We start from the raw sequence: 23,795 nt of genomic DNA on the forward strand, positions 1-23,795 counted from the left end.
TTCTGGTGTTGGGGTCCCAGAGCTGGAGGCAGCTCTGCAGCTGGGCTCTCAGCTGAGCAGAGCAGAGGGGCAGAATTCCCCCCTGCCCTGCTGCCCACAGTGGCTGGGGGCCAGCCCAGGACACAGCTGTGCAGATTCACTCACCTGGCACTGCAGGACCTCCCACATCCTTGGCCAGCAGCTCCAGGTGACCCCCCCAGGGTGCTCCTGCCAGCTCTGGGCCTCGGTGCCTGGTTCTGGTTCTGTGCTGTCAACAGCTCCATCCAGGCACAGTGGCTGAGGTGGGCTGAGCTCCAGGCAGCCCCTTCCAGCTTCCACAGGTGCCTCCTCAGCTGCTTCTCCTCCCTGGATCTCCTGGGGATAGGGAGGGGCAGCCTTGCAGGAGGGTGTTGCTATCGGACACGAAAGAACACAAGGGCACCTCGCTGTTCTCAAGGTGAAGAAAAAAGGGAAGCTTCTTTTCTGACTCCAACATTTATAGTTTTCCAAGAGTGACAGTGGATTGGAAGGTGACAGTGCCACCTCTCCAATGACACTGGACAGACCAACAGTCTATCAACTTTCTCCTCCTCCATAAAGGAATGCAAAACAATGAGTTATTTACAGAAAGTGCGTGAGAAAGTTCCCTACACGAATGTCAACATCAGAAGGCTTAGAAAATCTTAAAAAAACAGGGTGACATTAGGACAAGGCTGGTGTGAGCTGGGGCTCTGGGCTCCAAGGAAGCACATCAAGGAGCTCCAGGCCACACTGTGCAGGGACAGGATGAGGTTTGCAGATGTCAGGCCACGTAAATGCATGATTCAGGAAAGAAAGCCCTGTGAAAGGCAGAGCTGGAGCACCAGGGGGTCTCTGTCTGAGAGCTCAGCATCCTCCTGTGGGACAAGGAGAGGCCCCAGGCAATCGAGAGAGGTTCCTTGTGCCCAGCATTCTGGGCACAGCCCCTAGCTCAGCCCAGCAAGCACCTCCTGGGCTTTCCATGGGGCACAAGTGGTGTCCGTGGAGGGGCAGCCCCTTCCTGCTGCCTCCCCACGGAGAGGGACACATGGAAGTGTGAGGGACACCCACTGTGTCTGGGGGGGCTGTGGGGGGTCAGGCTCCTGCCCCCGTGGTTTGTGCAGGCGGATGAAGGAGAGCCCAAAGCAGCTGCATGGACTGAAGGGCTGGCTGCAGGTGAGCTGCAGACTGTTGGAGACAGGCACACGACTGAACACACTGAGTTCCTGCAACAAGAGCCAAAGTTTATTGAGGGGCACCCCCTTTTAGAGGGGCTTCAGAATTCCTGCACTTGAACATTTGATTGGCTGGGGTCTCAGCACCGCCCAGCTCACTGGCCAGCTGATGTCTGCATTCACGATTGAATGGGACTGGCTGGGCTCCCGTGTTGGAGATTGAATCCAACTCATCACTGTCTTACCCAGGAACTTGTTTACCTCTACTCTTTAATGTACCAGGCTGGCCAAGTTGGGTCTGTTATGGCCAATTTTAACTGTGCAGCTTCAGACCAGCTGCAGCTGTCACAGCACGTGCTCCCATGTCTGCCCCACCGTCAGCTCTGAGCTCTGCTGTGGGGAAGAGCACTGGCCACTGTCCCAACACCACTCCTAGCTCTGCTTGTGGCTCTGTTGCTGTGCCACCCGGGACATCTGGGGGATTATGGGCACGAGAAAGGGCAGGGAAGCAGAGCTGGTACAGCTTTCCTGAGCCCATAAACAACCCTAACCCCTGGTCTACCTGTCCTCTTCCCTACCTGTCCTTCTTCTACCCTCCTATCAGCCACATGCTACTGCCAGCCCCATTCCATCACCATCTCCCCATATCAGCTCCATGCCATGACCAGGCCCACAGCTCTTCCCCATGCCTTTTTCCTTTGGATCAATCCTTACCTTCCTAAAACATCTGAACCCTGCAGCGATTCTGGTCCAGCTTTGAATCAGCTGGTGTCATCAGTGGGCACCAAGGTGTGACAGGGCTGGTCGCAGGGCCATGAGGAGCATCCCACCTCAGACTGCAGAAAGGCACAGCTGTAGTTCCCTGGGGAGCAGTGAGAAGGACAGGGGCAAGGGGGCTCAGAGCTGCTGACCCTATTGTGGGGCATGGCCCTGGCTCCTGCACGGGAGTGGGGAACAGGGAACTATCAATGTCAACACAGCCAATGGGACTGGCTGTCTCCTGCCACAGCTCCACACTCAGCTGCCTGCTGTGATCCTTGGGGCAGCCAAGCCAGGGCTGTATGCTGTCCTCACTCAGCAGGTTCTCTGCCTTGGGGTACTTGGGGTCCTGCACACACAGCAGGGACACAGCATCATGTACCAACCCCTCCCTAAACACCCTCCCCTCCAGCTCTAGCTTGTTTTGGACATGGGGAGAAGCATGGAATTCTCTGCTAACCTACAGGACCAACATCCCATTTTGAGAGAGCAAGAATGATGTGAATCCTTGCCCTTCAGCTTAACAAGGTGAGGTAGTACTGCACCCTGTCATGCCCTGACCCACCTCTCCCAAGACCCGGGCAGCTCAGAGGGATCAGCCCCACGCCCAGCCCCCCAGAGGGAACCCCCAGGCACCTGGGAGGAGAAGGACACCACACAGCTGATTTTAACCAGAGCCATTCAGGAGCCTTTGGAGACAACACTGCCAGAGTGTAACTTTCCTCTGGAAGCCTCTGGTGCCTGGTGGGGAGAGAGGAGAGTCTGATGAGCTTGGGCATCTCCTGGCTTTGGAACCATTCAGCAGCTCCCCAGTCCCACCCCACCGCCTCGGTGCCCCCCGGAGCTGCCCCACCACCCCTCAGGTTACCGACCCAGCAGCAACCCCCAGATCTGAGTCACAATCCCCCAGCTCCCTTCGGCCACTCCTGTGCCCCCAGCTCAGCCCACAGCGCCCCATTCTGCCACTCGGGTACCACCCACACGTCCCAGCCCTATTCTCCAGTGCCCTCACGTCCTTACCCGCAGCTCCACGGCCCGTGTTCCCAGAGGCACGAGCAACGCCTCAGCGCTATTCCGCTATCGCTGTAGCTCTCCAGTCGTTCCCCGCTTTCCCAGGCCTGTTAAAGCCCTGGCTGTGCCCCACAGCCTCGCCACGCCATTGCCCAAGCCAGTGCCTGACCGCAGAGCTCCCGAGTCACCGCCCAGCCCGATCGCACCGATCTCGGCCGCCCAAGTGACGTGAGCCCCGATCCCCGCCGCTCCCGCCTCCCGTGAGCGGCTCTCCCGACCGCGCTCCGGTTCGGGCCGCGGCCGGGCCCGCTGCGGGGCCTGACGGGACACGCAGCCCTCGGGGGACGGGACACGCAGCCCGCGGGGTCCGGGAGAACGGAGTAGGAATGTACGCTGAGGGCCTCGGAGGGTGCCTGGAATGGGACAGGGGCGACTCTGGGTCACTTTGAGCTTGTAGAGCTTTGGGGAAATGGGTGTGGGGAGTGTTAGGGCGGGGGGGATCCTGGTGTGGGAGGACAGGGGCAGGGTGGCACTGGGAGCTTCGGAGGGGCCATGGGGCAGGGACAGTGCGGGCTCTGGGGGCAGGAGGGCAGCCATGGAGGCATCGCTGTTGTTCCCATGCTGGCTTTAAATATTCCTGGGGATGAAAAATTACAGAACTGGAAAAAAATCTGTCTGGAAAGATGGAATTGGAAGCAGGGTGGGTGCTCTGTCACAGGTACGTGCCACTTTCCGGCACTGCTGCCCCGGGCTTTGCAGTGGCTTTTCACCGTCCCCTGTGCTTCGTGCTTGGGAGGTGTTTTTTTTTCCCACCGGTAAAGAACCAGGAGAACTTGGTTCCATCCTGTCTGCACTGTGGGAGCAGCTGCACAGGGGTCCTAAGTTCACTTAGCTTGTAGAGTCAGGTAATATTTTGTGCCTTTCCTCAAGAATTGGTGGTGTGGCTTAAAAATTGTCAGATGCTGGTGGTTGTTTTGGAGAAGATTCCTGGCAGGGCCCAGTTGTGGAGATTCCCTAGTGCGTGGCTGAGCTGTGGGAGCTTGTACCTCTGCCCTGTGCCTTGTGTTGCTGCTGGAGAGCGGTGCAGTGGGGTGATGGGAGGATTGAATCCCAGATCAGTCACTCTTGAGTTGCTGCTGGTTATATTTTAAGATACTCCTTGGTGACTTTGTATGTAAAAATGTGGAAGATCCAAATCTCTGATCCTCAGAAGTGAAATTCCCACTTTTCACTCCATCAGGGCCTGGCAGAGTGGGCATCACAAGGAGGCAGCGAATGAAGAGGTGCACATAGGACTGCTTATTCCTGTGATTCCATAAATTGTTGGAGCAAAACCTATCTGCTTGTGCTGTCCTGAGGTCTTGGCAGCTCTTTGGGCAGAGCAGTTTGCTGATGAGCCACTCATGGTAGGGACATGGCCCTGGCTCTGCCAAGGCCACCACTAAACCCTGTCTCCAGTGGAGGCATTTTTCCATATTTGCCCCCGGAGGCCTCCAATTAAAGACCAGCTTTTATATTACCTCCTTGATGGAAATTGTTTTGTATGTGTGTTGTTTTGTTCCTAGATTTTTAAGGCAGCAGTTCCTTGGGGATCCAGGCAGGAGAACCTGCCCCAGAGATGGGTGTAGCAGAGTGGGTCTGGCTGCATGGGGCCTGGGCTGGCTCAGGATAATCCAGCTTGTGTGTGTGTCACAATCCATCCTTATGAACGGGGTTTGTGATGGTTCGTGGATTGATCTCAGGCTGCAAAAGAACCAACACGGCACAGGGGATTTGCAGTAATAATCAAAACAAATATACCTTTATTGAATGACCACAGCAAAATGGCATAGAGGGATTAAGGGAGAGAAAAAGATAGAGAAAGAGAGAGAAAAGAGAGAGAGAAAGAGGGGGGTATAGCTACCAAATGTAGAGATGAAATCCTTTGGTCCAGTCCAGTCAAGGATCCGCCTGTTACATCTGGGAGATCTCAAAATCTCTAGCTAACTCAGAAGTTTTTATTATGATAACTCTATTGAAAATTGTGAGGGAGGGGTAAGAGATACAATAAGGAATAGATGTAACAGGTAGTCCATGTTCTCAGCAGTAAACGAGAGCCATTGTCTTCTTGGTCCAGTGGTCACACCTGCAGGCAAAGATCTCGCTCTGGTCAGCTTGCCTCCCCCCACACACCTCCCCTGGGTTGGGGGTTTCAGTCCCAGTCCTTGGAAGGAGGAGAGGGGCCTTTTCACATAGGGGTTTCATGTCTTGGTCTTTGATGGAGAGGTTTCTTACATCCCAGTCTGTCTGTCACGGTGGTTGTAAAACAGGTGAGGGTCTTCTGTGGGAGACCACCTGAACTCGGGAGAAGTCAGCCAGGCCGAGAGGTGGGACAGCTTCCAAGGCTATTGTTGCAAACAGGGTCCGGTGCCCCCTTCTCATTGGGCTCAGTGTAGCATACAGCAAACAAGACCTGTGAAAACAATAACTTAGCACTGTGCTCTCAGGTCTCAGGGCCTTTGGCGTGTGTAACTTTCTCCTACAAAGCCAGAGATTTTCAAGACGGGGGAGGGTCTTCTCTTTGCTGGTCTCCCCAATGACGATCGTGAGGCAGATGAGGGATATTTCAGACAGACTCTCACACTACCCTGTGACTCACGATTGTCTTGAAGGGATCTTCATCAGCAGGGCTATGAAATGTCGCTGGTAGGTCTTCAGGATTTGCTGTACGTTAGTAGTATAAGCCGGAAAAAATAGAGACAATTTGACAGAGAGAGAGAGAGAGAGAGCAAGAAAGGAGGAAAAGAAAGGATAGGAAAAAGAAGGGAAAAAGGGAGACAATAAACATAATTAATATTGATTATCGTAACAATTTTCACAAATGGTTGATTAATTACAACAATATTATTTTTATAACATTTTTTAAATGGCTAAAACAAATGACAAATAATCAAAAGCAAAAAGCAATAAACAAATCATAATACAAGTATTAATTTAAAAATAACTTTCTAAAACAATTCACTGAAATTTGAAAGTAATTCTCACAAAATCATAAACGGGAATCAGGATTTACTCTAAAACACATATGCTTAATTCATAATTGCTTTGTGTCAAATGTCTTGGGGATGTCCACAGTGTAGGGGACATCAGCCAAGTTGTGTGCATTAACTATAGATGTCAATCTTGTCAGCTGTTTCACCATCTTCTAATTCATAACAACTAGGACTGCTGATAAAATAAAATCAAACAGAATTAAAATCAAAAGGATAACAATGGAATGACACACACTGTTCAAGACACTCATGGCAGTAGGAGAGCACCAAAAAAAGAGTATCCCACCACTTTTGCTCAGCATCTTCCTCCACTCTTTCCCTGACATGGTGTATCTGTCTCACATTGTGATGAACAGTTACCAGAGTTTTCTGTCTGTTTTTCTTAATCTTCTCGAGGATTTCAACTAAGTCTCGATAGAGCAGCAGTTGTCTTACCAAAGTGAGATTCATCCCAATAGGAGTAGGCATCAGTTTGTGAATCAGTGTGTAGTTAGATTGCAATAGGTAGTGAGAGGTAACTGGAGCTTCATAAGAGAAATCACATCCTGTAATCTTGGTAAAGTTACAAGCACAAAAATTTGAATGATTTTTAGTATCTACTACAATATTTATTTTCTAGGAATACAAAATCACAAATGGTTCTAAAGCATGCACATCTATTGCCTATGTACAGAAGAACTGTTTCAGAAGTCTCGTTAGGACGAATTTCAAAATGACAGATATTTTGCTCTGTGTCTAAACAAATGTCTTGAGCTATGATTGCATTGCTTTCACAGATGAGCCCTTGTTGTTCTCGGGCAATACAAGATTCCAAATTACCAGTTTGCCATTTCTTACCAATTTGACAGGCCCATTCTCTATGTTCAGAAAGATAGAGAATAGCTCCGTCGTAATTCCGTTCTAATGCTATAACAGGGAAAATCAAGTGCCCTGAGGCATTGCGTATGGTTAACACAAAAACTGTGTCTCTGTTTCAAATGGGGTCATAGGTCAAAATTCACTAGGTTCCACCAGGATTGGAATTCTCTTTCAAAGTCAGTGGCACTGTTCCAAATTATTTTCCAAATTTCAATGGGAAAAGTGCCTGCTTCAATTCTCTTATAATTGAAGCAGAAACTGAGTGCATCCACAATTGTGCCTGGATACCACTGAGAGCCAAAGAAACATTGTTTTGTGTAGCACCGAGTGCATCACTTACCAATTTGTGGTCATTTACATTTACCTTCTCCCAGTTTGGTAATATGTTTGATAGCAGCCACTGGTGTGTTCACAAAAGCCTATAAGAACGACTGCAGTGGTTGCTGTAATTTGATCAAATCTCTAATTGTGACAGCCAATTTATTCAAGTTCAATTAATTTACATGTCATATGTAATATCATCACCGGGTGTTACCATAAAGGGAAGGGAAAACATTATTTCTGTTGTCCATCTAACTAGTGTTATCATGGTTTATCAGGTCTTCGTGTCCCTCGGAGTTCTTCTGAAAAAGTAAACACAACAGACTCTGCCATGAAGAGGCAGAAGAAGTTAGAACGATGGAGTTGTCAGAGAGGTTTTGAACAGCAGTGATACTTCCCCTACAGCAGCAGGGGGTCCACCAAAACCAGGTTGTCCAGGGTAATGTGCTGGGAGCTTGAAACCATCTGGTCTCTGTAGTGAGGGAATTATGCTTGGAGCTGTCAGGCAAAAAGCAGTGATTCTGGAACACTCGTTTACCCCCCATCTATAGTAAGAGGTGTGAGAAGTCCATTTAATCTTTTCACCTTCTGCCCAATCCTGCACACCTTTGACAGTAAAGTGAGAAATATTATCAGATTGAATTTCCTGTGGTTTTAGGGAAATTCCAAACCATCCTTGCATTGCTTTAACAGTATTATCTCCTGTAGCTCTGTTAAAAGCATCAGCCAGGAGCAACCCAAATATAAACATAGCATAGGACACGGTGTAAATACAGACAAGAAAATAATTTTGTCCCTCACTTTGGAAAATACACCAAACAGTTAACTCTTGACTCCAGCCCATTTCCCAGGCCTTCACTTTGATCCCATGTACTGGGCTTTGTCACACACTTGAAATCACCTGTCACACTGCATCCTGGTCTTTGCTCTGTCCCTGTGCCATTGTTTACTCAGGAAGGCTGCCCAAACTCCACTGGAAGTGCCATGTCTTTTTTTGTCCTTTCCTTACTTATTTCCCTTTGCAGGGGGGTGGCTGGAGTCCCACAGCTGCCTCTGCTCTCAGTTTGGAGCAGTTGGGCTTCTGCAAAGCACAAACATTGCTTATCTCTACTCTGCTTTGCCACCTGTTGGGAGCCAGGTTTAGAGCTGGGTTGATGGCAGAGTCACAGCAAGGCATGGAGATCCCTGGGAACCTTTAGTTTCTGTGGCAATATCCAGCAGCAGCGATCCCTGGTGATATCCTTGCCTGCTGCCAGCATGCACCAGCTCCTTAAGCCCTTCCTTAAGCACCTCCTTTCCCACAGCCTGGTGGGGCGCCTGCACGAGGCCTTCAGGCAGTGCCAGGACCTGAAGACCGAAAAAGCCCAGATGGACCGAAAAATCAACCAGCTCTCCGAGGAGAATGGGGATCTTTCCTTCAAGGTACGGGGTGCAGTGTCCTCTCCATGTCCCCACAGCCCAGCTGGTTGTGATGGAGCCCGGGGGGAGGATTTGATGGCAGTGCTGGATGCTGGGATGTTTATGGTTCTGCTAATGCAGTCTTTGACCCAGTGACCAAGCCTGCCTTGGGCTCTGGATCCTGATCCAAATAAGAACTCTGTGGGTGGACAGAATGTAAGAAAATAAAGATGGTGCAGAAGGTAATCTTGCCCCTGAGGAGTTGCAGCTGTCCTAACTACCAAAGATTAGAAACAGGCCTGCCCTTGATAGGCCACAGCTGTGACTCGTAAGGAAGAGTGCTATAAAAGAGTGGGTTAGCTGGCCCAGAGGAGAGTTGGAGTTTGTTGCTTGTGTTGTGAAGAGAGCTGTTGTTTGTTGGCTGTGCTGTGAGTAGCTGCCCATGAGAAATCACTGAGAAGGTATGGAGCTTTGGAAATATGATGACAAACTATGGTGACCCCGGCGTGATTCGGATGTGATCCTGTGGTGATTTGGGTAGAGAGGGCAGTAAGGAGGTGATCCTGTGGTGGTTTGGGAAAAAGGACTTAAATATTAAGTAATGTGATCCCAAGGTGATTCAGGAAGATGACTGCAGACCTAAGAGAAATAAGATAGTGGAGTCAGGCAAACCAAGAGCCTCAGAGCCTAAAAATCCAGATGAGTTATAGCCAAGCAGACCTAAGAGACTAGAAGTCTGGACAATGTATGAGACACCACCCCCAAGAAGAAGAGTGCTGGATATGTGGAGCGGATGCTACGTACTTTGCTTATTTGTCATGTTGGAGCAAGCCCTGTGCCCCCTGCCAAGGTATGGCTCCAGTCCAGAGGGGGGACCCAGGATGGTGCTGGGTTCCCCCTGAATGGCAGCGTGTGCAGCAGGACACAATGGGAAAGTTGCTGCTACATGAGCCGAGAACATGTAAGAGAAGCCTTCTAAAATTGTATAGTGGCCATCTCCACAGTAACCTGATGTGATTCGGGATGGGCTGTAGGGCAAGGTGCAGCCAGAGATGGAGCCCAGCGTAGCATTGAGAGCAGCAGGGGAGGCTGCCTGGTCTGGACCTGACAGACTTCAACACCCGGGGTACAGGGGAGCTGCTGGGGACACAATGGGAAATAACATATCAAGTGAAGAACAGAATGTTTCATCTACATGGAAAACAGCAGGGCAAGAGAGGCTTGCAGTGGCCAACTAATACAACAAAAAACTGTAAAAGGAAGAAGAGAGATATTAAAACAGCAGTCAGAGCTGGGGACAGAGTAGCTCTATCATTCAGCATGGTGGATTTGTTTGCTGATGAAACATGTGCATTTTGTTTGTGAATTGCAACTGTTAATCTTTGATTAGGCATAAGTGTAAAAGTTTATATTCCATAAGCATAAGTACACTCAACAGGTACTGGATCGATGTTGTTCAAGTTGTATAGCTATTGATAAAATTATGTAACTGTTGATTTGTTACTATCCTAATATATAGCCCTTAACTTATTCTTGTGAGTTGCCTTTATAGAGTTGTAGAGCTATTGATGTTGTCCATATTCTAGATGTGTAACTGTAAGAGTTTCTGATAATATGTAATGTAAGTTTGAGTAATAAATCAAGGTCAGGGCACAGACACATTCCAGAGTTCAACAGAAATTACACAAAAGATGATTGTCCTGGGTTTACTATCTTTTGCAAAGGGCCCTGCAAAAGATAGTAAACACAACATTAGTTTACGAAAAGCCTTAGGTTGATGATCTTACTGTGACATGTAGCCTGAACATTTGTACCCTATTAGTCCTAAGTGAGATGTGTGAATACTTCATAATAACAATTTACTCAAACATATGTTTCTAGAGATGCTACAACTTTGTCATTAAAAGAAAAGGGGGAATTGTGTGGGAATAAAATGTAAGAAAATAAAGATGGTGCAGAAGGTAATCTTGCCCCTGAGGAGTTGCAGCTGTCCTAACTACCAAAGACTAGGAACAGGCCTGCCCTTGATAGGCCACAGCTGTGACTCATAAGGAAGAGTGCTATAAAAGAGTGGGTTAGCTGGTCCAGAGGAGAGTTGGAGTTTGTTGCTTGTATTGTGAAGAGAGATGCAGTTTGTTGGCTGTGCTGTGAAGAAGAAAGAGGCAGTGCTGTGAGTAGCTGCCCATGAGAAATCACTGAGAAGGTATGGAGCTTTCGAAATATGACAACAGAACTCTGGTGGGGGAATGGTGGCTGGGTGGAGCTGCCTGCATGTGGTGAACACCCAGAGCCCAGGATGCCCATGTGTGCTGCAGCTCTTGGGAATGGGGAGTGGGCAGAGCCCTGAGCAGCAAAGGCACACTCTGCCTCTCTTGTGGACTGGGTGGGTTTTCATTGGCAGCTGCGGGAGATCGCCAGCAATATGGTCCAGCTGCAGCGAGCCCTGAATGAGCTCTCAGAGGAGCACAACAGTGCCATGGCACAGTCGCAGGAAAAGCAGCGGCAGCTGGAGAAGGAGCTGCATGCAGCAATGCAGGATAAGGTCAGGGGGCTTGGGGGGTGGTGGGGGTGGGTGCCCCCCGTAGCTTCCCCAGGGTCCCCCCCCAGCTGGGGGACACGGCAAGTGCAAGCAGGGTGCAGCAGCCAGGAGCCCTCCTGCCCATTTTTGCCAGCACACAGGGAGAAGCTGTGTAACTGTCAGCTCCTGTGGGAAGCCTCTCCCTGAAACTAAGGAAGGGCTCCCCAGGGTGGGACAGGCTGCTCTCCTTGATTGGTTGGCTCTTCTGTCTTGCACCATGCTCAGTCCTATCTCTGTCTCCAGAAATGCTCAGAAGAGAAAATTGAGATTCTACAGGGAAAGATTTCGATGCTGGAGGACCAGTTGGCCAAGCTGGAGGAATGCAGTGCCCAGGAGAAGGGGGAAGTCATGGGGGACATTTTGAAGGTACACTGGGGCTCCTGCAGCTTCGAGGGCTTGAATGGTAAACAACTCCAGTTGGAGAGAGCAGCAGGTGCCAGGAGATGCATGGCAAAGGCATGTGGGGCAGAGCCTGCTGCTCTCTGCTGCTGGATAGGGGATGTGGGGCTGAGCACTCTGGGAGAGCTCCATTTGGGCTGAATTTGCAAATACTGCTGCCAGGGAGCTTCCCCAGCCTGCCACAATATTAACTGGTTGTGAAGAGAGCGTCTCCTGCACAGTGAAAAGAAGGTGTTTGGTCCAAGGGAGCAGAGTGGCACAAGGCTGAGGGAAAAGCAAGGTGCCCTTGGGGTGTGGTGAGAGGGAAGGCAGGCACTGGGCAGCTCCCAGTGGGATGCAGCACATGGGGCTCTGGTGAGCCTGTTGGCTACAGCTTGAGTAACACCTAGGAGGTGCATGTTTTGCCCCTGTGGTAGTCTGACCTTGGCTGGGCACCGGGCACCCACCAAGCGCTGCTATCACTCCCCTTCCCAGCAGGACAGGGGAGAGAACAATAAGATGGAGAATAACTAGTAGGCTGAGATAGGGCAATTTACTTAAAGCAAAAAGAGTGAAAGTTTGTGTGTATAAGCAAAGAGAAAAGCTAATCTTTACTTCCAATCAGTGAGTGTTGTTTAGACACTTCCTGGGAAGCGGGGCTTAAGCATGTGTAGTGTCTGCTCCAGAAGGCAAACACTAAAACAATGCCCTCCATTCCTCCCATGTCCCTTAGCTTTTATATCTGAGCTGACATCATATGGTGTGGAATATCCCTTTGGTTAATTTGCGTTGCTTGGCCTCATTGTGCCCACTCCCAGACCCTGGCTGGGGTGGGTTAAGAGTTCATTTTCCCTTGGAAGCTTTCACAGTGCTGTGCTTTGCATGGGTAGTTGGAAAGGTGTTGATAACACACCAGTGTTCTGGGTACTGCTCAGCAGTACCCATCTCTCTGTCTCAGTCAGACCCAATGCAGTCTCCCTACTCTTCTGTTTGCCAGCTGGAGGAGCTGAAAGAGAAGGAAGGGGAGAGCAAGGAGCTGAAACGCCTGATCCTGGCTGAGTCAGAGAAGAGCAAGAAGCTGGAGGAGAGGCTGCGGGTGCTGCAGACTGAGATGGCCACCGCAGCCTCCCGTGCAGCCGAGAGGTGCTCGTTGATGAAGGTGGAGGTGCAGCGGTGCCAGGACGAGCTGGAGAAGCAGCGGATGACCATTGAGGCCCTGAAGAGGGACCGGCATAGCCAGAGCGAGCGGGAGGATGAGCTGCGGCAGGAGGCAAAGGTCTGCCAGGACAAGTGCCTACAGAAGGAGCAGCTCCTGGCTGCTCTGCAGCAGGAGCTCGACAGCGCTCGGGCCAGGCACGCCTCCCTAGAGAGCCAGCAGCGCCAGGACCTGGAGCAGAGAGCAAAAGCTGTGTCCACGCTGCAAGCCGAGCTAGCGCAGGCCAAGCTGGAGGCGGCCGAGGTGCGGTCGCTGCGGGAGCAGCTGGCAGAAAAGGAGCGGGCCCTGCAGGAGTCTTGGAACAGCAAGGGGGCAGCCTTGGAAGAGAGGAAGAAACTCCTGGAAGAGAAGCAGAGACTGACAAGTCGGGTAGGGGTTCTACTCCCAGCAGGAGGGATGTGGATGGGGAAACCCTCCTGGCAAAGGGATGTGTTCAGCCTTCTGCACAGCCCTGAATCCATGTCCTGCTCAGCACGGGGACTAGGGGCCTGGGACGCATTTCTAGGTGTGAAAGGGACTGTCACATGCAGGTGCTGGAGTGTTTCCAGAGAAGGGCAGCAATGCAGGGGAATGATGTGGAGCAGCAGTCTGATGAGCAGCAGCTAAGGGAGTTGGGAGGGGGGCTAAGCCTGGAGAAAAGGAGGCTGGGGGGGGACTGTCTCTCCCCTGAAAGGGTGAAACAGCTCCCCGAAAAGAGGATGCAGCCAGATGGGGGTCTTCCAGGTAACTTGTTCTGCCAGTTAACAAGTGGCATGACAATAGGAAATAGTTTCAAGTTGTGCCTGGGGAGGCTTAGGTTGGCTATTAGGAAAAAATTCCTTCCCTGAAAGGGTTGTCCAGCCCTGGCACAGTCTGCCCACGGCAGTGGTAGAGTCCCTGTCCCTGGAGGGATTTAACAGACATGTGGACGTGGTCTTGGCAGTGCACTCAGTCTCAGAGGGCTTTTCCAACCTAAATGACTCCATGATTGTATGAAAACCAGCCTATGTCTCAGCTGTGTACTCACCTCTACTTTTTGTGCTTGCAGGTGGAGCAGTTGGAGATAATCCAGAAGGACCAAACTAAGCAGGTAACACAGACCACGAGCTGGCTGCTCAGTGACAGTGCACAGCCCTCCTTGTTTGTCACTTCCTGCTGGAGCCACCCTCTCCTCTGTACTGTACTGTACAGCACTGTGAACTGTTCACAGCATGGACCCAGCCATGGGGCCCTTGGCTCCAAGTCTCTGGGCACCTTCAGCACCAGGGGGTAGCAACTGGGCTCCCATCCTGCCACCTGCTCCCTCACATTAGTGCCTGCAACTTGGCAAGGCTTCTGATATGGCCCATGGCAGCACATGCAGCAAGTGGCTGCCAGGAGCATGCAGGCTCCTCAGCATAGGACTATCTATCATAGGACTATCCCAGTGCTGGGATGGCTTCTCCCCCACCTTTAACCAAGGCCCAGCTCTTGGCACAACCGATAGGAACAGCTGTGCTCAGACAGCATGGGCCAGATGTGGCTAGAGCAGCCTTGATCTCCGATGTGGTAGGAGTTAGCACTTGGGAAACAATGCTGGAAAAGCCACGTTTCCCTGTCCAGTCCCAGCCAGAGCTGCCCAGGACTCTGCAGAGACCTTGTGGCTATGAGCAGGGGGCTGAGGGCTCCTCAAGCATCCCCTGGAGCTGGGAGAGCATGGCCAGGCCAGAACTTGCAGCAGCCAGCTCCCTGTGTCAAGAGTGCTGGATGACCTGTGGGACTCCAGGTTGCAAGTGCTTGGGCACTGGGGACTTAACAGAGGCTTTGCTTCCAGCCCGTGACTGCTCCTTCTGCTTGGGTAGCTCCAGCCAGCCTGGCTGTAAGGATTAACATGGGGTGGGTGACTGTCACCTTGGCATGTCCTGGGATCTTCCTTGGCAGTGGGTGGTGCTGAACAGTCGCCCTGTGGCAGGAAATTTCTTCATTGTGCCCTAGAGCTGGCTAGAGAGGAGGGGCTGTGCTGCCCCACAGGAAGATTGTAGTTTTGTGGCTGGAGCTGGTCTCACCAAGCCATGTTCTTTCTTCCAGGTGGATGAGCTGAATAAAAAGCTGACACAGCATGAGAAGGCCACCTGGACCCAGCAGCAGAGAGTTAAAGTAAAGAGGGACCAAAACCCTGGGGGCTGAGCCCTGGAGCTGTTGGTGCTGCCAGGGGGCTCACCTGGGTTGCCTCTAAGCCCGTCTCTTCCCTGCCCACAGGCACTCTGTAGGGGGACGGAGTATGGATAAATGAAGATAATGTAGAATGTAATCTTACCCTCCAATGAATTGCAGCGGGAACCAATTACTAAAGATTAGGAGTAGGCTGGATGATAACAGGCAACACCTGTAGCCAATAAGAACAAGTGGTATAAAAGAGTGGATGATGGAAACTGGGGTCAGAGAAGCTGGAGAGGTCAGCTGGCTGCTGCAAGGACCAGGAACAGTCAGTGCTCAGAGGAGCTGCCTGCGAGAAACATCGAGGTAGGAAACTCTGAGGCTATGGAATCCTTGCGCCATAATAGAACTCTTGTGGATCTATAAGACAACAAGTGGTGGCCCTGACGGGATTCGGGACCTGTGGATTCAAATACTAAACTATATGACTGTTGTGATTCAGGAAATGAGCTTGTGATTTGGAAAAAAGGACTTGACTACTAAACTGTATTGCCCTGTGGATTCGGGATTAAAAACCATATTACCTCGTGGATTTGGGAAGCCGGATTTGACCACTGGATTTGACCATATAACCCTGTGGATTTGGGGAAACAGGATTGGCAAAATGTATCAATTACAGCTATTGTTATTTGTTAAATATGAGTGTAAAAGACCTTAAAGATAACTACTTTGTAAGCTGGGAGAAGCTATAGAACTGAACTAACATTTAGAAATATATATATATCAGTACTATGATATGCTGTTTGAACCTTTGTATAACTCCTAGTTCTAAATGAAATGTATAAATATGTCATAATGTTAATTTATTTGAATATGTACTTCTGGCAATGATGCAACTCTGTGGTGAAAAGAAAAAGGGGGAATTGTAGGGGGACAGAGCATGGATAAATGAAGATAATGTAGAATGTAATCTTATCCCCCAATGAGATGCAGCTGGACCCTATTACTAAAGATTAGGAGCAGGCTGTATGATAATAGGCAACACCTGTAGCCAATAAGAACAAGTGGTATAAAAGAATGGATGATGGGAACTGGGGTCAGAGAAGCTGGAGAGGTCAGCTGGCTGCTGCAAGGACCAGGAACAGTCAGTGCTCAGAGGAGCTGCCTGCGAGAAACATTGAGGAGATAGGAAACTCTGAGGCTATGGAATCCTTGCACCATAATGATAATAGAACTCTCATGGATATATAAGACAACAGCACTAGAAGGGGAGCTACAGGCAGCAGTCACAAGCCATCAGGAGAAGGTAGCAGAGCTGCAGGTGCAGCTCACCCAGAAGGAGCAGGCAGCTGAGCACTACAAAGGGCAGGTATGCTGGGGGCTGGTATGGCCTTGCTGTTCCTGACACTGCTGGGACCCTTGACAGGATTCCTCTGCTTTATATCCTAGATGGAGAAGGCAAAAAGTCATTATGATGCCAAGAAGCAGCAGAACCAGGAGCTATCAGAGAAGCTGAAGGCCATGGAGCACTTGCAGGAAGAGAACACAGAGCTTCAGAGCAAATCAGAGAGGCTAGCCAAGGAGCTACAGGAGAGCATCCTGCAGGCCAAGGAGTCTGAGATGAGCTGCAAGACTCTTACCAGCCAGATTCGCAGCCTGGAAGCTCAGGTGGGTGTGGCATAGTTGAGCTTCACCCTCCTTGTCCTTGCTTCCATCACCACCTCACTTGGAGGATAGATCCATCCATTCCTCCCTGTTTCCCATTCAGGTGCAGGAACTCAGCAAGTTCCAGGAGAAGACTGCCACAGTAAAGGGACATGAGGCTTCCTTTGAGAGTGTGGCTGACCAGAGCACTGATAGCCTCAATGAGGCACAGCAGCTCAGCTCCCCCAGGTACCAGATCCATCTGCTTCCAGCACCCCAAAACTCCACCGTTCCCAGGCCTGGTCAGCCTGCTGGTGCTACCCTCACCCCCTGTCTCTGCAGGAAGGCTGCCAGCTCTCAGCTGGAAGTCTCAGTGGTGCCGTCAGACAGTGAAGAGTCACTGCTGTCTCAGCGGCTGCCCCAGACGAAGTCATCCCTGGAGAGTCTCTACTTTACTCCCATCCTCTCTGAGAGGCGGTCACAGCTCCAGAGCAGCGCCAACTTCCCGGGAGACTTCTCGCTCGACTCCGGCTGCAAGACCCGCTCTGCCCGGCGCCGCACCACCATCAACATCACCATGACAGATGTGAGCAGGGGGCCCCTGCTGGGGAATGCAGGGATCAGGAGCAGCACTGCAGAGGGACCCAGCATGCTGGGAACTGAAAAGCTGAACATGACCTGTCAATGCGCACTGGCAGCCTAAAGTCCAGCCATGTCCTCAGCTGATCCCCCCAGCACAGTGGGAAGCGGTGCAATGTGGGCATTTTTCCCCTCTGCTCCACTCTGCTGAGACCCCACCTGCAGAGCTGCTTCCAGCTCTGGGGCCCCAATGTCAGAATGACATGGAGTTGCTGGAGCAAGGACTGAGGAGGTCACAGAAGCTCTCCAAGGGCTGAAGTCCCTCTGCTCTGGAGATAGGTTGAGAAAGTGGGGAGAAGAAGGCTCCAGGGAGACCTTAGAGCCCCTGCCAGTGTCTAAAGAGGCTCCAAGAGACCTGTAAAGGGACTTTGGACATAAGCTTGGAGTGACAGGACAAGGGGGAGTGGCTTCCCATTGATGGAGGGCAGGGTTAATGGGATATTGGGAAGAAATTCTTCCCTGTGAGGTTGCCTAGAGAAGCTGTGACTGCCCCATACCTGGAAGTGTTCAAGGCCTCCTCCCCAGAGAAGACCCCTGGCCATTCAGTACTGCTGGGCCTCCCTGGGTACCGACCAGTCACCCGTAGCTCCCTGCGCTTGCAGCGGACCAGCAGCTCCAGCCTCGGTGTGTATGGGCGGGGAGCACTTGGACTGCTGGCTGTGGGGTTCTGCCCTGCCTTGGGGGAGTCAGGTCTTACCTGGAAGCCCCCTCATCTTTCCTTGCTTTGGATTTAGGCCAGAGCACCATGAAGCTGGGCATGTGCCAGGATGAGCCAGAGCAGATGGATGACTGGAACCGCATTGCGGAGCTGCAGTGGTTACACCAGTAAGTTTCAGAGGGAAAAAGAGTGATTGGGAGGGAGCCCTCTTTCCTGCCCCACGCTGAGCTAATGGTCCTGCTCCTCTTTTGCAGGCTCAGAGGTGCCAGTCGATGGCGTTCAGCATACTCAACCCCCCCAGGCAATGGCCCAGAGGAGCACTCCCACAGCCTCCAGCGGCACCTGCCGCTCGTCCCGCATCGCCACTGCCATGACCCCAAAGGGCAAGGTAGGTACTGCCTGACCCCCTGGGCACGCTGCTGCGCTCATGCTCAGCGCCCCCAGCTCCTGCCTTGGGTTCATACAGGCCATGGGGACAAGGGGCAAAGTCCTGCTGTCCCTGGGCTGCTATGGCAGCAGCAGGTCCCAGCATGGGGCTCGGTCACGTTCTTGGTCCCTAACCTCCCGTCTTCGCTCTGTCCTTTCCAGGCCAGTCGCCAGTTGCGCAAGGACAAGCGATCCTGAGGTTTCCCCAGTCCCTGCGTGCTGGCTCTGCCCTGGCCTCCCACCTGCACCCCCTCACCTCTTCCTGCCCCCCCCAGGGCCCAGGAGCACTGAGGGTGAACAGGTGGGGCCACCCACACGACTGCCTTGCGTATCCCACTGACAACTGTGGGGTGCCCTGGGCGCGGCAAGGGCCCCTTGCCCTTCCTGTACCCATTGTCATCCTAAACCCTTCCGGGACCCAAGGCAAGGGGATGCACAGAGGGTGAGGGCTGGAAACACACAGGGGTGCGGGGGCTGGCACCAGGCTGCAGCTGGAGGGGCTGAGCTCTCCCCAGGGATATTCTGCAGCCTCAGGTACAGGGACAGAGGTGAAACTTAGCATCCCTCGGGTCACCACCTTTGCTCCCTGTGTGTGGGACCCCCCAACCTGCCCGGTCCTCCTGTTCCTCCCAGGGAAGCTGAGGCAGCATTTTTAAATGTTTCTACTTGTAAATAAAGTGTATTTTTCACCTGCTCTGGGGCTCCTGGCTTCCTGCTCCTACAGTCCACATGCACGGGAACCTTAATCAGGGCTTGAGGGGAGGAAAAGCATGACCTCCTCCTTGTCCTATCACATCACTGAACTACACAGGGTGTCCCAAGGCAGGATGCTCACCCAGGGACCCTGCAGTGTCCCCAAGCAGTCATAGTGCAGATTTCTGTCCTTCTTACTTTTCTCCTTTAACTTCCTCTTCTCCAGTAGCAACCCCTGCCATTACAGTGCTTCAAACCCCAGCAAACCTGGCCACGGGGCTGGAAGCACCTTCTCCATCCTCACACCAGCCTTGCCACAGATGTCCGGGGGCTGCAGTGTCTCTGCCCCTTGGAGTACTGCAGGTTCAGCCCTCAGGGGTGGTGACACAGGGTTTGTCCCCAGCTCTGCTGTCCTACTGCAGGTGCTGGGGTGAGGACAGGGCCCCTGGTGTCTCCCTGCAGTTGCTGGCATGCTGCTCCATCTCTGCCATGCCAAAGGGCAGCTGGCAAATGGGGCAGGGCAGCCAGGCATCAGGGGACAAGGAAGGCCAGGCTACAGTAGGTTCTTCTCCACAGTGGGAGGCGTGTGTGGGGGGAGCAGATTCAGCAGGAAGTGGCCTGTGGAAAGGGAAGGTGATATGGTTGTCACAAGCTCACTAGTGTTGGGATGATGACTGACACCCTTCCTGATGATTCTTATGGCAGCCTGGGAATAGACTGTGATGCCCCTCTAGTGCCAGGGCACCAGCAGGAGTGATGTGTCCCAGCTACAGAACTGCCACCCCTATGCCCATTTACTGGCCACCAGAGGACAGCCCTGCCAAGCAGCTGGGGCAGACAGCTGTGTCCCCCTCAATGCTGGCCTGTCCTCTGTCATTTCTCCTGCCTTGTCTCTCTTGGGGGCCACAGGTTTGGGCTGTTCCTTCACCCTGGGCGTCCTTGAGGTGGCAGCTGGGGCCCTGCAGAGGGGTAACATGCTGGAGGTACCCTATGCCACATCCTGCCAGCCCAAAAGAGTGAAGGGCTGGGCCCAGAACTGTCTGGGAAAGGCTGAGAGCAGTAAACAGCCAGGGTGAGGGCAGCCGAAGACAGTGACCCTGGGATTACCTGCCAGGGATGGGACAGCCACAGCTGCTCTGGACAACCTGTGCTGGTGTCTTACCAGCCTCACAGGGAAGAATTTCTTTGTAATATCCCATATAACCCTGTCTTCTGTCACTTGGAAGCCACTACCCCTTGCCTTGTCCTCCCAGGCCATTGTCCCTCTTCTGAAGTCCCTCTAGGCAGTGGAAGGGGCTGCCAGTTCTCAGAACCTTCTTGTCTCCAGGCTGAGCAGCCCTGCATGTCCCAGCCTGTCTCCACAGTAGAGAGGCTCCAGCCCTCAAGAGCATCTCCACAGCCTCCTCTGGGCTCATTCCAGTTGCTCCACACTCTTCTGATGTTGGGGTCCCAGAGCTGGAGGCAGCTCTGCAGCTGGGCTCTCAGCTGAGCAGAGCAGAGGGGCAGAATTCCCCCCTGCCCTGCTGCCCACAGTGGCTGGGGGCCAGCCCAGGACACAGCTGTGCAGATTCACTCACCTGGCACTGCAGGACCTCCCACATCCTTGGCCAGCAGCTCCAGGTGACCCCCCCAGGGTGCTCCTGCCAGCTCTGGGCCTCGGTGCCTGGTTCTGGTTCTGTGCTGTCAACAGCTCCATCCAGGCACAGTGGCTGAGGTGGGCTGAGCTCCAGGCAGCCCCTTCCAGCTTCCACAGGTGCCTCCTCAGCTGCTTCTCCTCCCTGGATCTCCTGGGGATAGGGAGGGGCAGCCTTGCAGGAGGGTGTTGCTATCGGACACGAAAGAACACAAGGGCACCTCGCTGTTCTCAAGGTGAAGAAAAAAGGGAAGCTTCTTTTCTGACTCCAACATTTATAGTTTTCCAAGAGTGACAGTGGATTGGAAGGTGACAGTGCCACCTCTCCAATGACACTGGACAGACCAACAGTCTATCAACTTTCTCCTCCTCCATAAAGGAATGCAAAACAATGAGTTATTTACAGAAAGTGCGTGAGAAAGTTCCCTACACGAATGTCAACATCAGAAGGCTTAGAAAATCTTAAAAAAACAGGGTGACATTAGGACAAGGCTGGTGTGAGCTGGGGCTCTGGGCTCCAAGGAAGCACATCAAGGAGCTCCAGGCCACACTGTGCAGGGACAGGATGAGGTTTGCAGATGTCAGGCCACGTAAATGCATGATTCAGGAAAGAAAGCCCTGTGAAAGGCAGAGCTGGAGCACCAGGGTCTGTCTGAGAGCTCAGCATCCTCCTGTGGGACAAGGAGAGGCCCCAGGCAATCGAGAGAGGTTCCTTGTGCCCAGCATTCTGGGCACAGCCCCTAGCTCAGCCCAGCAAGCACCTCCTGGGCTTTCCATGGGGCACAAGTGGTGTCCGTGGAGGGGCAGCCCCTTCCTGCTGCCTCCCCACGGAGAGGGACACATGGAAGTGTGAGGGACACCCACTGTGTCTGGGGGGGCTGTGGGGGGTCAGGCTCCTGCCCCCGTGGTTTGTGCAGGCGGATGAAGGAGAGCCCAAAGCAGCTGCATGGACTGAAGGGCTGGCTGCAGGTGAGCTGCAGACTGTTGGAGACAGGCACACGACTGAACACACTGAGTTCCTGCAACAAGAGCCAAAGTTTATTGAGGGGCACCCCCTTTTAGAGGGGCTTCAGAATTCCTGCACTTGAACATTTGATTGGCTGGGGTCTCAGCACCGCCCAGCTCACTGGCCAGCTGATGTCTGCATTCACGATTGAATGGGACTGGCTGGGCTCCCGTGTTGGAGATTGAATCCAACTCATCACTGTCTTACCCAGGAACTTGTTTGCCTCTACTCTTTAATGTACCAGGCTGGCCAAGTTGGGTCTGTTATGGCCAATTTTAACTGTGCAGCTTCAGACCAGCTGCAGCTGTCACAGCACGTGCTCCCATGTCTGCCCCACCGTCAGCTCTGAGCTCTGCTGTGGGGAAGAGCACTGGCCACTGTCCCAACACCACTCCTAGCTCTGCTTGTGGCTCTGTTGCTGTGCCACCCGGGACATCTGGGGGATTATGGGCACGAGAAAGGGCAGGGAAGCAGAGCTGGTACAGCTTTCCTGAGCCCATAAACAACCCTAACCCCTGGTCTACCTGTCCTCTTCCCTACCTGTCCTTCTTCTACCCTCCTATCAGCCACATGCTACTGCCAGCCCCATTCCATCACCATCTCCCCATATCAGCTCCATGCCATGACCAGGCCCACAGCTCTTCCCCATGCCTTTTTCCTTTGGATCAATCCTTACCTTCCTAAAACATCTGAACCCTGCAGCGATTCTGGTCCAGCTTTGAATCAGCTGGTGTCATCAGTGGGCACCAAGGTGTGACAGGGCTGGTCGCAGGGCCATGAGGAGCATCCCACCTCAGACTGCAGAAAGGCACAGCTGTAGTTCCCTGGGGAGCAGTGAGAAGGACAGGGGCAAGGGGGCTCAGAGCTGCTGACCCTATTGTGGGGCATGGCCCTGGCTCCTGCACGGGAGTGGGGAACAGGGAACTATCAATGTCAACACAGCCAATGGGACTGGCTGTCTCCTGCCACAGCTCCACACTCAGCTGCCTGCTGTGATCCTTGGGGCAGCCAAGCCAGGGCTGTATGCTGTCCTCACTCAGCAGGTTCTCTGCCTTGGGGTACTTGGGGTCCTGCACACACAGCAGGGACACAGCATCATGTACCAACCCCTCCCTAAACACCCTCCCCTCCAGCTCTAGCTTGTTTTGGACATGGGGAGAAGCATGGAATTCTCTGCTAACCTACAGGACCAACATCCCATTTTGAGAGAGCAAGAATGATGTGAATCCTTGCCCTTCAGCTTAACAAGGTGAGGTAGTACTGCACCCTGTCATGCCCTGACCCACCTCTCCCAAGACCCGGGCAGCTCAGAGGGATCAGCCCCACGCCCAGCCCCCCAGAGGGAACCCCCAGGCACCTGGGAGGAGAAGGACACCACACAGCTGATTTTAACCAGAGCCATTCAGGAGCCTTTGGAGACAACACTGCCAAGAGTGTAACTTTCCTCTGGAAGCCTCTGGTGTCTGGTGGGGAGAGAGGAGAGTCTGATGAGCTTGGGCATCTCCTGGCTTTGGAACCATTCAGCAGCTCCCCAGTCCCACCCCACCGCCTCGGTGCCCCCCGGAGCTGCCCCACCACCCCTCAGGTTACCGACCCAGCAGCAACCCCCAGATCTGAGTCACAATCCCCCAGCTCCCTTCGGCCACTCCTGTGCCCCCAGCTCAGCCCACAGCGCCCCATTCTGCCACCCGGGTACCACCCACACGCCCCAGCCCTGTTCTCCAGTGCCCTCACGTCCTTACCCGCAGCTCCACGGCCCGTGTTCCCAGAGGCACGAGCAACGCCTCAGCGCTATTCCGCTATCGCTGTAGCTCTCCAGTCGTTCCCCGCTTTCCCAGGCCTGTTAAAGCCCTGGCTGTGCCCCACAGCCTCGCCACGCCATTGCCCAAGCCAGTGCCTGACCGCAGAGCTCCCGAGTCACCGCCCAGCCCGATCGCACCGATCTCGGCCGCCCAAGTGACGTGAGCCCCGATCCCCGCCGCTCCCGCCTCCCGTGAGCAGCTCTCCCGACCGCGCTCCGGTTCGGGCCGCGGCCGGGCCCGCTGCGGGGCCTGACGGGACACGCAGCCCTCGGGGGACGGGACACGCAGCCCGCTGACTACGGCGCGCTACAGCCCCCGCGGGCGGAGCTCCGGAGCCATCTGCGCCCTGTCCGGAACAGCGCGCGGCGGTGGTGGAGAGGGGCGGGCGGGGGCAGGGGCAGAGCAGCAGCGGCACTGCGGGCACGGCGGTGCGAGGCGGTTTGTGCCACTGGTGCT

General features: G+C 53.2%; 3 protein-coding genes and 1 long non-coding RNA gene across 5 annotated transcripts; 2 read left to right on the forward strand and 2 right to left on the reverse strand.

The window, feature by feature from the left end:
- Nucleotides 1–596: 596 nt before the first annotated feature.
- On the reverse strand, nt 597–2,889 carry XNDC1N (XRCC1 N-terminal domain containing 1, N-terminal like). Its single transcript, XM_066567729.1, is given in 5 exon segments — nt 597–1,223; nt 1,906–1,951; nt 1,953–2,024; nt 2,129–2,391; nt 2,800–2,889. Coding segments are annotated over 5 exon segments (750 nt in total). The 3' UTR covers nt 597–944.
- A 1,825-nt stretch (nt 2,890–4,714) lies between these two features.
- LOC136571530 (uncharacterized) lies at nt 4,715–23,638 on the reverse strand. 2 transcript variants are annotated; one of them, XR_010785713.1, is made up of 5 exons: nt 23,280–23,638; nt 22,895–23,000; nt 22,214–22,361; nt 20,476–20,685; nt 4,715–7,455 (listed from the first exon to the last, which is right to left on the reverse strand). It is a non-coding gene; the product is annotated as an uncharacterized lncRNA (long non-coding RNA). The 2 variants fall into 2 exon arrangements; XR_010785712.1 differs by lacking the exons at nt 22,895–23,000; nt 23,280–23,638 and having other exon boundaries at nt 22,214–22,873.
- LOC136571528 (nuclear mitotic apparatus protein 1-like) lies at nt 10,957–15,382 on the forward strand. Its single transcript, XM_066571981.1, has 5 exons — nt 10,957–11,093; nt 11,373–11,495; nt 12,505–13,092; nt 13,751–13,792; nt 14,770–15,382. Exons 1-5 carry the CDS (start codon nt 10,974–10,976, stop codon nt 14,866–14,868), a joined length of 972 nt encoding a protein of 323 aa, XP_066428078.1. The 5' UTR covers nt 10,957–10,973; the 3' UTR covers nt 14,869–15,382.
- On the forward strand, nt 15,706–18,899 carry LOC136571529 (nuclear mitotic apparatus protein 1-like). The gene is made up of 7 exons (XM_066571982.1): nt 15,706–16,207; nt 16,288–16,506; nt 16,607–16,731; nt 16,825–17,068; nt 17,856–17,946; nt 18,034–18,167; nt 18,368–18,899. The coding sequence occupies exons 1-5, from the start codon at nt 16,061–16,063 to the stop codon at nt 17,868–17,870; spliced, it is 750 nt and encodes a 249-aa protein (XP_066428079.1). The 5' UTR covers nt 15,706–16,060; the 3' UTR covers nt 17,871–17,946; nt 18,034–18,167; nt 18,368–18,899.
- Nucleotides 23,639–23,795: the final 157 nt, after the last annotated feature.

The sequence above is a fragment of the Molothrus aeneus genome, chromosome 2 (genome assembly GCF_037042795.1).
Source record: "Molothrus aeneus isolate 106 chromosome 2, BPBGC_Maene_1.0, whole genome shotgun sequence".
Taxonomy (NCBI): Eukaryota; Metazoa; Chordata; class Aves; order Passeriformes; family Icteridae; genus Molothrus; species Molothrus aeneus.